The 15605-nt window shown below is 40.7% G+C and overlaps 1 protein-coding gene across 2 annotated transcripts in view; it reads right to left on the bottom strand.

Annotated features, from left to right (window-relative positions):
* TM9SF2 (transmembrane 9 superfamily member 2) overlaps nucleotides 1–8433 on the bottom strand; it is a 56971-nt gene extending 48538 nt beyond the window's left edge. The window contains exon 1 of one of the 2 annotated variants that reach the window (XM_023252871.2): nucleotides 8071–8433. In XM_023252871.2, coding sequence (XP_023108639.1) covers nucleotides 8071–8238 — 168 coding nt within the window. In that variant the 5' untranslated portion in view covers nucleotides 8239–8433. Of the gene's footprint in view, nucleotides 1–7651; nucleotides 7736–8070 lie in introns of those variants that run through there. The other variant, XM_045055384.1, reaches the window with a different exon arrangement.
* Nucleotides 8434–15605: the final 7172 nt, after the last annotated feature.

Below are 15605 nucleotides of genomic sequence, written 5' to 3'. Positions count from 1 at the left end.
CTACACCAGTTTGCATTCCCACCAGCAGTGCAAAAGTGTCCCCCTTTCTCCACATCCTCGCCAACATCTGTTGTTTCCTGAGTTGTTAGTTTTAACCATTCTGACAGGTATAAGGTGGTATCTCATTGTGGTTTTGATTTGTATTTCTCTGAGGATGAGTGGTATTGGGCATCTTTCCATGTGTCTGTTAGCCGTCTAGATGTCTTCCTTGAAAGTGTCTGTTCATGCCTTTTGCCCAAGCCATACTTCCTACTGAAGCTCCCCAAATGTCTCCAAGATATATTTGAAGTTCTGCAGAACCCAAAATACATATCCACTCTCAATAGGGGCTCACTGCAATTCATGACAGAATTCTTTAGTTGAAGTTGAAGAAGCCAGTAAGTAATTTATGCCCTGAAGTGCTTTACGTGCTAACCAAAAAACATTTACATAGGAGCTGTTTACCTTGGATAAGTATATTAATAGAGTTAGACTGCTATGGCTGTCTCTGGACTCTAATCATGGGGCTACCTGGAATGGCATAAAACCACATTTGTCACTTTGATCTTGTTCACTGGTACTGTTAAGCAGTCCTCTATACTTGTTAATATCCCAAAGGTGAGACAAGATGTTTGATGTAGTTTGTACAAATAATACACTGCCACTGGAAAAGCAAAGGATACAGACTCTAGGGCCAGTTTGCCTGGGTTCAAATCCCAGCACTTACTATTTGATCAAGTTATTTAACATCTCAGTTTCCTTATCTGCAAAATGGGGATACAGCATTTACCTCATAGAGGTATGAGGATTAAATGAGTTTACATTTATAAAGTACTTAAAAACAGTGCCTAAAACATGAAGTGCTATATATTTGTTAAGTGAATAAAAGCAAATGAATTTAATGATATTCAGAATAGGAGATGCCTAAACTACACTGCTCTTTTGCCAAAATAAATGCTCACCCGATATTCCTAATATACAATGGAAGATAAAACATTAGTCTTCGTATATAGTAGTGAAAACAGTATCATATTCAATCCCTAAAATTATAAGGAAATGAAATTACTCAGTGGCAACACTGTCTCAAACATACACAAAAAATTTAACTGTGTGTCCTTGCATAAAACATTCTTTATCATTGGTTTAAATTTTAGCTAAGAAGATAATGGGACATGACATTTAAGCATTACAGAATGCTTGAATAATTAACACAAATATACCTAAACCTAACTGTTGTGAAGGCAAATTTCCCAGTTGATGGCTTACTCTGCCCAAATAATTTTCACTAATTATAAGAGATCAACACTGCTATGAAGATACTTGAAAATCTAAGCATTCTATTTAATGTATCTTAATGAAGACTGAAAGATCCCTAAAAAGCTAATCCAGTTCACATTTCTAGATTTCTTTTTAGGAAGAAACGCAGCTATTATATTCTATAGAACTTACTAGGTTTTCAGTTTCAAAATCTGTAGAGCCACATTTTCACCACGGAAGTTGAATCCCTTGTGCCACAATTAAACCTATTCCTTACTTTCAACTTCATTCAGTACAAAGTGATCGAGAGCAGGGACTTTGAAGCTACGCTGCCTGAGTTTAAATCCTGAAAATGACGTTTACTAGCTATGTGATCCTGGGTAAGTTTCTTCACTTAACTCAGTTTTCTCATTTGTAGAATGGAAGTAAAAATAACTCCTGCTTCAAGCTGTTTTAAGAAGATTCCAGAGCAGTACTTGGTACAAAATACTAAGTAGTCACTATTATGCAGCAATGCCCAACAGGACTTTAAAGAAGGATGGAAATATTCTTTTTTTTTTTTTTAACTTTACTATTTTCTTTTTAAGTTTATTTTATTTGAGAAAGAGCAGGGAAGGGGCAGAGAGAGAGAGGGGAGAGAGAAAATCCTAAGCAGGCTCCACACTGTCAGCATGGAGCACTACTCAGGGCTCAATCTCACTACCATGATATTGTGACCTGAGCCAAAATCAAGAGTTGAACGCTTAACCTACTGAGCCACCCAGGCGCCCCAATGATGGAAATATTCTTATCTGCACTGTCAAATACACACATGGCCATTTGTCACTTAAAATGTGGTTAGCAGGGTTAAAGGACTGAATTGTTTAATTATGTTTGAAAAGTCACAGGAGGCTAATGGCTGCTGTACCAGAAAGCACAGTAACATAAAGAAATGCTGCTTAGTAACATTTATATGCCCTTTTCATATACTTATTATTTTTTACTCTAATCACTACAATCTTTTCTTTGCCTAAAAATTAACTCTAAAGTTGTTAGTCTATCCTAGAGATCAGCAAACTTTTTTTTTTTTGTAATGTTTATTCATTCTTTGAGATAGAGACAGTGTGAGTAGGGGAGGGTTAGAGAGAGGGAAACAGAATCCGAAGCAAGCTCCAGGCGCTGAGCTGCCAGCACAGAGCCTGATGCAGGGGGGCTCGAACTCCTGACCAGGAGACCATGACCTGAGCTGAAATCAGATGCTTAACCAGCTGAGCCACCCAGATGCCCCCAAGATCAGTAAACTTCTTAAAGGGCCAGAGAGTAATCACGTTAGGCTTTGAAGTTTACAGTCTCTGCCAATGTACAGCATGAAAGCAGCCACAGATGTTACACAGGTGAAATGAGTGCGGCTGTAGCCCAATGAAATTTTATTTATGGGCACTGAAATTCGATTGTCATGTAATTTTCATTCATCACTAAATATTATTCTTTCAAATTTTTCCAATCACTTAAAAATATAAATGCAATTCTTAGCTCAAGGGCCCTATAAAAGCAGTCTGCACACTGGACTGGACAACCTTTGAGCTCTGCTTTCTAGCTATTTTTCGATATTCCATAAATTAACATCTTAGAGAACCCAAAATAGGGCATAGGATCCAAAGAGCTGTTGCCATGTGAAAAATTTCAGGACACTGTCCAAGGGCATATAAATTTAGGGTAAAATTTTCTTCCATTTCTACTCAATGGATGAGACAAGAATTTTTGCTTAGCCTATGACGTTCACTCTGAAGTTTCATGACACATCTTTTGGCTACAGGATTATACAGTGAGGGAAAACCCTATTTTCATTTTCTGACTTTCTCCTATCTCCTTTGAGTATTAATCTTTCAAAACAGAAAGGTCTTAATCCTTTCAATTATCTCCTTGATCATGCCAGCTGCTTTTCTCAGGACCTCACCCTACTCTCGTATCTTTCTTAAAAGGTATGTCATTAAGAATTACAGGCAGAGGGGCACCTGGGTGGCTCAGTCAGTTAAGCATCTGACTTCGGCTCAGGTCATGATCTCCCGGTGTGTGGGTTTGAGCCCCGTGTCGGGCTCTGTGCTGATGGCTCAGACCCTGGAGCCTGCTTTGGATTCTGTGTCTCCCCCTCTCTCTGCCCCTCCCCTGCTCACACTCGGTCTCTCTCTCTCCCTCAGAAATAAACATTAAAAAAGAAAAAAGAATTACAGGCAGAATTCAAGGTTTAGACATCAAAGTGTCATGTATACATAGAATGACATTGTTTTTCATTAGCCTTTTGGCCATAAGCATAAATGCTTCAATGACATTCTTCATCTCTTTCCCATGTTCTATAAATGATAGCTCACAACTCATCATCTCAAAAATATATTATTTGATTTTCTTAAAGTATACCTTTTTAACTTGTCCATGACCAAATTAATTTACTTTTTGCTCTCTTTTATTTTTTATTTTATTATTTTCTTTAAAAATTTTTTATGTTTATTTATTTTTGAAAGAGAGACAGAGTGTGAACAGGGGAGGGACAGAGAGAGAGGGAGACACAGAATAGAATCTGAAGCAGACTCCAGGTTCTGAGCCGTCAGCACAGAGCCTAACGTGGGACCCGAACCCACCAACCGTGAGATCATGACCTGAGCCGAAGTCGGACGCTCAACCGACTGAGCCACCCAGGTGCCCCATCTCTTTTTTTAAATGTTTATTTATTTTTGAGAGAGAGACAGAATGCCAGCGTAGGAGGGGCAGAGAGAGATGGACAGAGGGTCCGAAGTGGGTTCCGCACTGACAGCAGAAAGCCAGATGCGGGGCTTGCATTGACAGCAGAGAGCCCGATGCGGGGCTTGAACTCACAAGTGGTGAGATGGGCCTAAGCCAACACCGGATGCTTAACTGACTGAGCCACCCAGGCGCTCCACTCTTTGCTTAGATTTAAGAGCACTCCAGGAAATACAGTTCCATTGACTTTACAGTGTGTTACACATGGCAACTTAATACTGCTGGCACATTAAAACATCTCACGTGCATTCTCTTTGCTAAATTTAAGATCCAAATAGGCCTCAGGCACTTGTCCTGGAAGTCTGTCTCTATCTCCCACGGATTTCACCATTCCCCATGAATTTACTGCCTAGCCTACTCTGCCCAAGCTAACCCATACCAGTTTAAATTCCAATTTAATCTTTTTAAAAGACAATCTTGTCAAAATTTTAGAAATTACATTCACTGGCTCCCTCTAAATCTACTGTTAAGTGTATTTTGAATAACTCCACAAATCAGGAAAATTTTATTGAAGATATCATGTTAGTCTTCTGTTTATATAATTTAGTATCACTTGACTAATTACTCCCACATACTCATTTTGGTCTATAGCGCAGGCTCTGCCCCTCCCCCTCTCACACTGTCTCTGTCTCTCTCTCTCAAAAATAAATGTTAAAAAATTAAAAAAATTAAAAAATAAAAATGTTTCCAGTACCAGGGTGCCTGGGTGGCTACGTCAGTTGAGAATCTGACTCAAATTCAGCCCAGGTCATGATCTCAGGGTTTGTGGGATCAAGCCCCAAAGTCAGGCTTTGAGCTGACAACATGGAGCCTCCCTGGGATTCTCTCTCCCTCTGCCCCTACACTGCTTGTGCTCTCTCTCTCTCTAATAAATACTTAAAAAAATGCTTTCAGTACCATCATATAGTTAATAAAATGATAAATAAAAATGATAAAATATTGTGGAGATCCAGGGAATCATTTAGCTAAAGGCATATAAATCAAACCTATCTTTTTTGAAAGAAATCTGGCAATATTAAATAGAGCTATAAAATTGCTTCTTGCCTTTGACCTAGTAATTTTATTTTTGGGAATATGCAAGTAATTCCTGCTAAATATACTCTAGCAAAGTTATTTATAAGGAAAAAAATTGGGACCAATCTCAATGCCCTACAGGCAAGAAATGGTTAAACAAACCACAGCACAGTAATAGAATAAAATACTATATGGTCAATAAAAACCAGTAAGAATGTGTACTATGTTGATATTCAAATGTACATACGTATAATCATAGTAAGTTAAAAAAAAAAAAAAAAAGGAACCCACCAGAACACAGTCACAGTATTTACGATGGCTTATAAAGATCATAAATCAGAAGTTAGAGCATCATAAATAGAATTTTATGTTCACTGGACTCCTATTTCTGTCAGTAAATTGAATATACAATAATTTTGGGAGAAGAAAATGACCAAATCCTCAGGGTTCTTTTGAATGTCTCTCAATAATGTACATAGTGAGCTGAATGGAGGACACTGTAAATATGACTACACTACCAAAATTACATATGCTAAAGATATACTTGTTTCATCTCTATATTTATAAACATTTTATAATATCACAACTAATAAATATGTGTTTTCTCGAACAAATGCAAAATACTTTTCAAGGGAAATATATAATAATCAAGTAAGATTATCCCTATTCTACAGATGGAAAAAAATGATAGGAAAAGTATCAGTGTCCTACCCAATTCATCTAACTCCTGATTCCCTATTCTAACAGCATCTTCTGAAAATAATTTTTCCCATCCACAACATTTTACTTTTCATTATTTATTTTAAAAATAATTCCCAGGGCACCTGGGTGGCTCAGTGGGTTGAGCATCCAACTTCAGCTCAGGTCATGATCTCCCGGCTCATGAGTTCGAGCCCCACATCAGGCTCACTGCTGTCAGCCTGTCAGCACAGAGCCCACTTTGGATCTCTGTCCCCTCTCTCTGCTCCTTCCCCGCTTGCACTCTCCCCCCACACCCCCCAAAATTCCCTTCAGCTTTTCTCAACAGTATATACGTGACTGTCCTCTTTAAATATGGACTAGATGAGAAAAAAACTGTAAATACCCTGAATGAAGTAATGAAAATTTGAATTATTTACTGTTTTTCTCCTTTGAGAGGCAACAAGAAGATATACTGAAGTTTACTTCAAATTCTCCATCCCAGTTAGTCAAATTGTAGGAAAAAAAGTGCAAAAGGTACATCTTTCTGCTCTCCTAAGAATAGTTTCCTTTGACCAAGATGTGAGAGCAGCTGGCAACAAAGACGAAATCCAAACGCTTCAGAAAAAAAAAAAAAATTGTTTTGACTTGTTTTATCCCTGTAGCTTTGAAAATTAAAAATCCCAAAGGACTCCCTGAAATTAATCAAAAGTTAACTTAAAAGTAGCTACTTTTAAGTACTAAGGTCCTAAAAGTAGGACCTAAGAAGGTCCTATTGAGAAAACAAAAATCTAAGTGGCAAACCAACTGTAAATTTCAGTCATATTCATTTTCTGAAGTCCATCTCAAATGTCACTTCCTCCCTAAAGACTCCAATCCACAGATGTTTCGTCATTTGTGTTTTAAAGCACTTTGGACATACATCTTTTGTAACATATCAGATTTCAATAATCTGTTCATAAGCTTATGCCCTTTACTTTGAGGTCCCTAGAAGACAGGGATACATTTTTTGTCTCTAAGGCACTAGGAATACAATACAGGATTGCTGTTAAATTTAAATTTAAAGACCAAACACTAGGTTTTAAAGGTTGGTTACTAAAATATTTAATGGAAAAACCAGTGTGCTTTCAAGACTAGTTCTCTTTTCCACTCGTAAGCACTATATATATTCTTTCAGTCATTACTCCAAAGAGTGAAAGCCTCTTGCACTGCAGGGCATGAAAGTTACAGAATGCAAGTGGTAACTGTCAACTTGAATAAACATTAAAGATCCTTAGACATTTTTAGAGACACAAGATTTTAAAACTGAAACTGTAAAATGCTATGAAAAACTTAATAGCTTATTTAATGCCCTAAAATATGCTTGAAATTCACAGCTACAGTAAAACTAGTAGTAATAAAATAAACACCAGCTTTTAAAAATAAAATCAAACTTAGTAAATAAACCTATTTATAGACTGTAAAAGTTTGCTGAATGATTATTTGAATTGTTAAAATTATAAATGGTTTTAGAGATCCTCATGCCCCAATGGCGTTAGCAACTTAAAATAATTGTGTTATGTATATATACTGTCATGCTCTATACCGAATAATCTAAAAGGAAGTTACTTATGCCTCTTTCACTACCAGTTAAACTGAAAACCTAGAGTAAACGTCGTAAGAGATCAAAGTTTTCAAGATTTTGCCCTACGAAGAAAACACCAGTTTCTCCTGTCCTCTGCTTCTGTGAAGTGTTTAAAACAATCTCAGAGAAACTAAATAGTGGGATCTTACAAATTGTTTTATACTAAAAAATGTTTTTTAACTTAAGAGATAGAAATTATCGGTCTCAACCATTACCGCAACTCTTTATTAATGCAGTTGTTACAATTCACAAGTAACGAATCATCTGCTAAGCGTGAAGTTAAAATATCAAAGTCTCAGAAAGAAACAAGCTCTCAAAACCAACCAGGAGTTCCAGGAAAGTAGAATAAAACCGGAAGCAATTAAATAAAAAGTAACTGGAAAACCTGGACATAGGGCTGTGAGCGAACACTCATTCGTGGAACGCTTGCTGACCCGCAAGCACCCAACTCACAGGGAGCGCCATATATACATAGTCCCCGTTTCCAGGCAAACGGAATACAGCGGCTCGCGCTACCTGGTTCTCTAGACGGGAGGCGAGCCTGAGGCCCACGGAGTCCCGCAGAATCTATCAACCAAAAGGCCGTTCCAGAACCTCCGACCTAGGGCCGGGGCGACCCCAAGCGCTTCTCGGGACACTTGACCCCCTCCCAGCTACGCCCCCTTCCCTCGGAACCCAGCTCCCCGGGTAAGGGTGACCTCCCCTTCGGTCAGAGCACTCAAGGTCCGCCAGGCCTCACCCACCTTGCACTCGTCGCTCTTTTTTTCTTCGTCGCAGAAGTTGACGGGCGCCAGGCCGGGCAGGTAGAAGGCGGCGCCCGGACGCGGGCCTGGGGCCGCCCCCAGCAGCAGCGACAGCAGCAACAGCCCCGACCACCGAGGTGGAGACAACGCCGGCAGCCTCGCGCTCATGACGGCTGTTTCGGGGAAAGGGCAGCCGAGCTGAGGGGGTGAAGAGGGAAGGAGGGACGCGGAGGCTCGGAGACGACTACAAGACCGCGGGAGCTGAAGGAGGCCGGGCCCGCGATGGACAGTTCCGGTTGCGCTAGGAAACACCGCGGGTCCCGCAACAGAAACCGAACCGGAGCTCGATAGAGCATGCGCAACGCCGCCTGCACATGCTCAGTGAAAGGGGCCGCAAGCGCCCCGAGGAGTTTCCGGGAGGGATCGTGGAGGAAATCCACTTTCCAGGTTTTCAGGGGGCCGAGTAGGTGGTTGCTTGCTTCCGCGTTCTCGGTCCCATCCCAAATTCCGATTTAGTGCTCTCTTGGGGGTGTCCAGGAGCATCCCACTTGTCGGGCTGGCGCCCCAGCTAGCTGCCTTAGCTCAATTTCCCGTATCTTCAGGCTTCCTCACCACACTGCCCGCGGCATTCCTGTTACAGACTTGGTGCTTCAGAAAGTACTTGCTAATGGAGGCGGGAAGAAGTTTGGGAGACACCTGGTTGGGAGCAGGCTAAGGAAACAAATGGGGAAAAACTAGCCAGAAAGTCTCAAATAGTTATTCAGGTGTTTGCACGGACAGGTTCCAAGTATTGGATGCCATGGGACATTCTTGTGTGGGACAGTGATTACACAGAATGAACAAGATCACTTTAAAGATGAGTGGAAATGAGGTGGGGAGAAAAATGGGAGTAGGCGAACAGAAGAAGGTAGTGTTGGCATTTCCTTGCAAAGGAAGACGGGGGGCAAAAGTTTAATTAGGAAAGTGAAATAGCAATCTGGTATGACCACCCTAAAGCAAGTTTCTGTCACTTATTGACCTGACACGATATCCGTGTTTGTATGTGAACTTCTGCATTTGCGTGTGTTGGGGGTGTGAGTATTTTTCAAGGAGCAACTTGCTTTTGGTGATCTTATGGTTTGTGGGTTCGAGCCCCACCTCAGGCTCCCTGCTGACCGCGCAGAACCTGCTTCCAATCTTCCTTCACTCTCTCTGCCCCCCTCCCCCCGCTTGCGCGCTCTCTCTCAAAAATAAATAAAACATTAAGAAAAAGAAAATACTTTGTAAGAGTGCATCAACTTAGACTATATAGCAAGGAATCCAAACCGGTAGTATCTCCAGCTCAAGAATGGGCAAGTTTGCTACCTGGGCAATTCAGAAGTGTGGAGCCCCTTGCAATTGTATTCAAATTCTTGTGACTTGGCACGTTTCCTCCCCGTAAAGTTTACAACTTCATTAAATTTTCAAAGGAATCTACGACTCTACAAAAAAGGCTAAGAAACACTGTTCTGTACTGTGGAGTAACCAGAACAAGGAAAGATAAAATTCTTGTTTGCAAAGGCAGCTTGCACTAAGGACTCCAGCGGGCATACTACTTCCTAGTTGATGTGACCTTCAGCAAGTCAATCAAGTCCCAGGTAGTAGAACTGGAAAGCAGGGAGAAAAGAATGTCCATCTTCTTAAGGTTTTTTTGAAAATTAAGTGAAAAAAAAAATGTTTGTTAAAAGTTGAGCACACTGCTTGGCACAGAAAAATGGCAGCCATTTTTATAACAAAAGCCACGCTAGCAGGGACCTAAACAGTGGCCATTATTCCTCTGCACCCTCTTCCTCCAGCAAATCAATCAACAAATTTGTTGAGCATCTACTTTGAGCTAGGGAATGGTGTTTATTATATTCTATACTTGGCATTACGGAGATTTCCAATGTAAGAGGAAACAGATGTTCTCCATTTAGAAAGGAGAGGGAATGGAAAGTAACACTTATTCACTACCTTTTACTTTTCCTTGACCGTTACTATCTCACTGCCCGTCCCCCTCCCCCACCTTTCTTCTTCCAGTTTTCCCTGTCTCAGGAAATGGTACTGCTGCCCCTTGCTCAAGGAACCAAACCTGGGAGATAACCTAAATGTCTCATTCCCTCACTCTCAACATACAGTCCAAGTTCTGCTTGCTAGCCGCTAAACTAGGCTAAATCCTTTGCATGTCCACAGCCACACCCTAGTCCAAGCCAAAATCTTAGATCCCCTGGACTACTTACTGCAATTCGTGTCTCAGCTTCCACTCTTGTCAAGAGCTATCTTATAAAAATTTTAAATCCCTCAATCCTTCTGCTTAACCCCAGCACCCTATGCTTCTTGTCACTATCTGGAATTGACGTGTTTATGTTTACTGTCTCACTCCCCATTTACATGTAAATTCCATGGGAGTTGGGGCTTTGTCTCTACTTCCTAGAAGAGCGTGTGGCATGTAAAGGAGACAAGGAGCAAGTAAGTGGAAAACACTACATGACTGGCCGGACAAAAGAAATTTTAAATCTGAATTTGGAATCGCAGGCTTTCAGCGCTGAAATAAACCTCAGATTTTCCAGATGCATTTAACCTTTTGCAAGAGCTAAGAAAGGGGAATGAGGGCTGCAGTCAATCGAGGCTGAGGCCGCAGTGGTCCGGGGGTTCAAGGAGGTCTCCAACCTTCTTTCCTCCAAACCGCGCCGCCTCTTTAACCCCCGGAACTCAGCATTACCAAAAACCCGGAGAACTGGAGCCTTCCTGAATAACTGGCCTCCGGACTCCAGTCGCAAACCTGTCTGACCAGAGCGCGGACGGCGCACGCGCAAGGCCAGCTGGCTGCACCTCACCAACTCCTACCCCGGCGACCCCCTGCCGGCTTCCGCCTCCAGAGTTCAGACACGTCATCCCTCGCGGCCCCGCCCGGTGGAAGGACAGGCGGCGGGGCTCGGCCGCTGGACGGAGCGGACACTTTACTTCCGGATCCGGCCTCTCCCGGAAACGCCTTCCCTGGGGTTCCCTTGGTTACCTGGCTCCGGTGTCTGCGCGGTACCCGGGGCGTGGCTTAGACAGGTCGCCCCACCCCCTCGTCCGGCCCACAAAATGGAGTCGCTGCCTTGGGGACTCTGCTTTCGTTGGCTTTGTCAAGCAGAAAGCCTGAGTAGAGATTCCAATTACAAACTAGGAAGAAATAAAGTTTTCCTTCTGTCCTCCCTTTGACTGTGATGCTCCCTTTCTCGAAGTACTGATACTTCAGTCTCAGCTGATTTTCTCCTTGCCCCTGAGACATTTGATGACTCCCGTTTAAGGCTCTTAATATCTGGCTTCCCCCCCCCCCCCCCCCCCCCCGCCAAAGTAATTTAGACAGCCTGTTTTTCTGAGTTTCCCACGGCTTCTATGTATTTACTCGCAAATAAAAGTACAGGGTGCCTAGTTAAACTTTAGCTTCAGATTAACGATGAACAGTTTTTTGTTTTTTTGTGGGTTTTTTTTTGTGCATGCACATCCCAAATATTCCTTGGGACATGCATGCATTTTATCTGGCGGCTGCACGGCTATGTCAAATTGCAGCAAGGACAGCTGTATTCTGCTAATTGTATGCCTCTAAGTGAATGGGCTTTCAGGATTTTCTAGAAGATAAAAATCACCTCATTGTCCTTCAATTTCTGATATAAAACTGTGATAGGCCAAGGGACAAAAAGTGAATCATCCATGGTCGTCTTCCCCAAGCTAAATACTGCAACTTGGAAATAAAACTGCCCCTGAACAATAGGCTATAAAGGTAAGTGACAGTAGTTCAGAGCTAAGGTATCAAAGATCTTAAGTTTTAAGATGAAAGAATGGTTCCCAGGACAAGACTTGATTTATAAGCTAAAATAGGAGTTGAAACCAGAAGAGAGATTATTCAGCCAGCAGAACCTGGGAGAATGAAAGTCACAGAGGCAAACACCACCCAAGCATAACTTTGGGAAGACAATAATGGCCTGGCCCAAAGATTCCACATCTGCAACATGGGTAGTGGTTTGTCTCTGTGATACAGAGTAACATACTCTAATCATATAGCCAAGTCTACTTACTCTGAATTTATGCCCTCCAACCAACTTTCTGCTTACATTGTAGCTCCACATGTAGTTTGCTTAGGAGAGAGAATGTTTGCTGGATTCAAGTAGTTGTTCTTCTGTGGGATTACTGTTGTTTTCTTTTAACAACTTAATTGAAGTATTATTTACATACCATGCGATTCACTCAGTTTAAGTGTACAATTCAATGATCTTTAGCAAATTTACTGAGTTATGCCATCATTACCATAATACAGATTTAGACCATCTCCTCAACAAGATGACGGTTGACATTTAATCCCCTTTTCCACACACAGCCCTAGGCAACCACAAATCTACTTTCTGTCTCTATATTTGTCTTTTCTGTCCCCTCTGGAATTACATACATTAATAATTTTTATTTATCCATGCACTTCTGTGTCTGTGGCTAATGTAAATTTACCCCAGAGATAGGTATATTTTTAGTGTTCTGACAAGTTACTTGTCTCAGGCTGCTAGATTGTCCTGGATTCATTAAAGTTAATGCCCTCCATCAAAAGGCCACCAGGAACATACCAGTGGTTCGGTTCATTACTAGTCACATTTATTATTTAATACAGGGAGGAAGGATGTGTATCATGGGAAATCTTGGGACATCTCAGTAAGGTATTAGAAAGGGACTCATTATAGGATTGGAGCTTGTGTTGGATGATTGGAGGAATGTTTAAAGAAGTGGAGCTTTGCTCTGGATCGGATGCTGCCAGGAAGCCAGGCTAAATCTTAAGACTGGATATCTTAATGAGCCTTATCTAGAAGGATGACAGACTAGACTGAGGCTAAAGCTGTAATTGGTAAAGAAACAGCAGTCACTATTCTTAGCCAGAGTAGGGGGAATATTTGGTCATTTTGTGGTTTGGCCAATATTCAGGTTTTGGCTGTTCTTTAGACATAATTACAGAGGGGTTGTGTTTTGTCTTGATCAAGTTCACAGCGCCCTTGTCTGATGTTCATGTTCTCACCAAGGCCAAATTCTCATGTCCAGGGATGTTTTTCCCACCAAAATAATGCCATCCACTTGTCTGGATAACAACCAACTATTCACTCCTCTGTATCACTGGATATACTTGCCTTTTTCTTGAGATTTCTGCAAAAATATTAGACACTGGGTAAACTCCAATACTAAAACTCAGATTGTGGTCATTTTTATGGATTTTAAAATGGTTCACCCTTCATCTTATAAGTGAAGCAGTGAACAACAATTTTAGTATTCTTTATTTATTTGCTTTCTTTCAGGACCCTGCAGCTTTCTTTTTTTTTTTTTTAATTTTTTTTCAACGTTTATTTATTTTTGGGACAGAGAGAGAGAGAGAGCATGAATGGGGGAGGGGCAGAGAGAGAGGGAGACACAGAATCGGAAACAGGCTCCAGGCTCTGAGCCATCAGCCCAGAGCCTGATGTGGGGCTCAAACTCACGGACCGTGAGATCGTGACCTGGCTGAAGTCGGACGCTTAACCAACTGCGCCACCCAGGCGCCCCAAGGCCCTGCAGCTTTCAAATGCAGTTTATCAACATTTGCTGTGCATATAACCAACAAAGGGTTCCTACCCAGGATATAAGAATTCTTAAAAATCAATTTTTTTCAAAGACAACTCAGTAGAAAAATGGACAAGAGACAGAACATCACAAGAGTAAATCATCAGTGGTCAACATACATGAAAACATGTTCAACTTCGTTACTTACAAGGAAATTGCAAATTAAAACTTCATTGAGAGGGGTGCCTGGGTACCTCAGTCAGTTAAGCATCCCATTCTTGATTTTGGCTCAGTTCATGATTTCACACTTGTGAGACTGAGCCCCATATTGGGTTCTACGCTGGGTGTGGAGCCTGCTTGAGATTCTCTCTCCTTCTCCCTCTGCCCCTCCCCTGCTTGTGTGCTCTCTCTCTCTAAAAAAAGAAAACAAAAAAAACAAAAAACCTTCAATGATTCAATGAGATACAGCTACACAGCAGAAGAGCTAAGATTTAAGAGACTGACAAGATCAAGTGTTGGCAAGGATGTGGAACAACTGGAAGGCACATACACTGCCAGTGGGAGTGTAAAGTGATGGGAAATTGTTTGGCACACATATTCTGTAGCCCAGAAATGTCACTTCTAGAACCAAATGCCTATTTACATTCACCAAAAGATGTGTTCACCAAAACAGAGCTCTAATGTTTATCTACAGTAATATGGATAAATATAGTAGAGTTCTACCATAGAATACCACACAACAATGGAAACAAATTACTATAAAACACAACAACATGCATTGATGTCACAAATACAATATTAAGTTAAAGAAAGAGAAAGAACACCGGCAGGATTCCATTTACATAAAGTTCAAAAACAGACAAAAGTAATCTATGATGTTAGAGGTCAGGATTGTGGTTACCTTTTGGAAGCTATAAAGAGGTGGTGCTTAGGAAGGCATGTGGTAGGGACTGCCGCAGTGCTGGTAATGTTCTGTACCTTGATCTGAGTGGTAGTTACCTGGGTGCAGTGACTTTGTAATAACTCATAGAGCTGTACACATATGATCTGTGTACTTTTTCATATGTATGCTGTAATTTCAAAAAAGCTTATTAAAATATTTATCATTATTGTGAAAAAGTTGGTAATCATTGAAGTTGGGTGTTGGGTATAGAGGTTGATTATACCATTTTCTCCACTTCTGTGCATTTGAAATTTTCCACAATAAAAAGTTTAAATATATATATATACACATACACACATATTTGTGTGTATGTATATGTATATGTGCATGTATATTTATGTATGTATATTTTTATGTTTATTTACAAATGTTTGAGTTTCACCCTGACCTGCCAGTCTATTCAAAAATGAACGTTATTTCCCAGAGACCACAGCAACATGAATAGAGCTGTGTGGTTCCTTTATAATGTGTTAGATTTGGAAATTAGCATATAAAGAGAAAGTTTGTGTGCTTAGATGGTACTAGCCAACAAAAACAATGTATCTAATGTGTAAAACAACAATCTGACTGAACCTTTCATATATATTATTAAATATATATTATTTTATTATAAATAATAAAGGATATTATTTGTATATTATAGAATAGATATAAATATATGGAAGAGAACACAGACAATATGACAGAGCCACTTATCACAGGCCAAATCATATTAAAATTATTTTAGGCTAGGATGACACATTTTTTATTTCATAGGAATATTTTGAATATACTAGAAATACATGAGATTTGAATGTCATTCATGAATTGTTTGAGAAAAATGAATACATCTTTTTTTTTAATTTGAGAGAGAGAGAGAGAGAGAGAGAGAGAGAGAGAGAGAGAGAGGTGGGGAGAGGGTCAGATGGAGAGAGATTGAGAATCTCAAGCAGACTCCACAATCAGTATGGAATCCAATGCAGGGCTTGATCCCACAACCCTGGGATTGTGACCTGAGCCAAAATCAAGAGTCGGATGCTCAACCAAGTGAGCCACC

Source organism: Felis catus, chromosome A1 (assembly GCF_018350175.1).
Source record: "Felis catus isolate Fca126 chromosome A1, F.catus_Fca126_mat1.0, whole genome shotgun sequence".
Classification (NCBI taxonomy): Eukaryota; Metazoa; Chordata; class Mammalia; order Carnivora; family Felidae; genus Felis; species Felis catus.
This window is presented reverse-complemented; position numbering and strand designations above follow the sequence as displayed.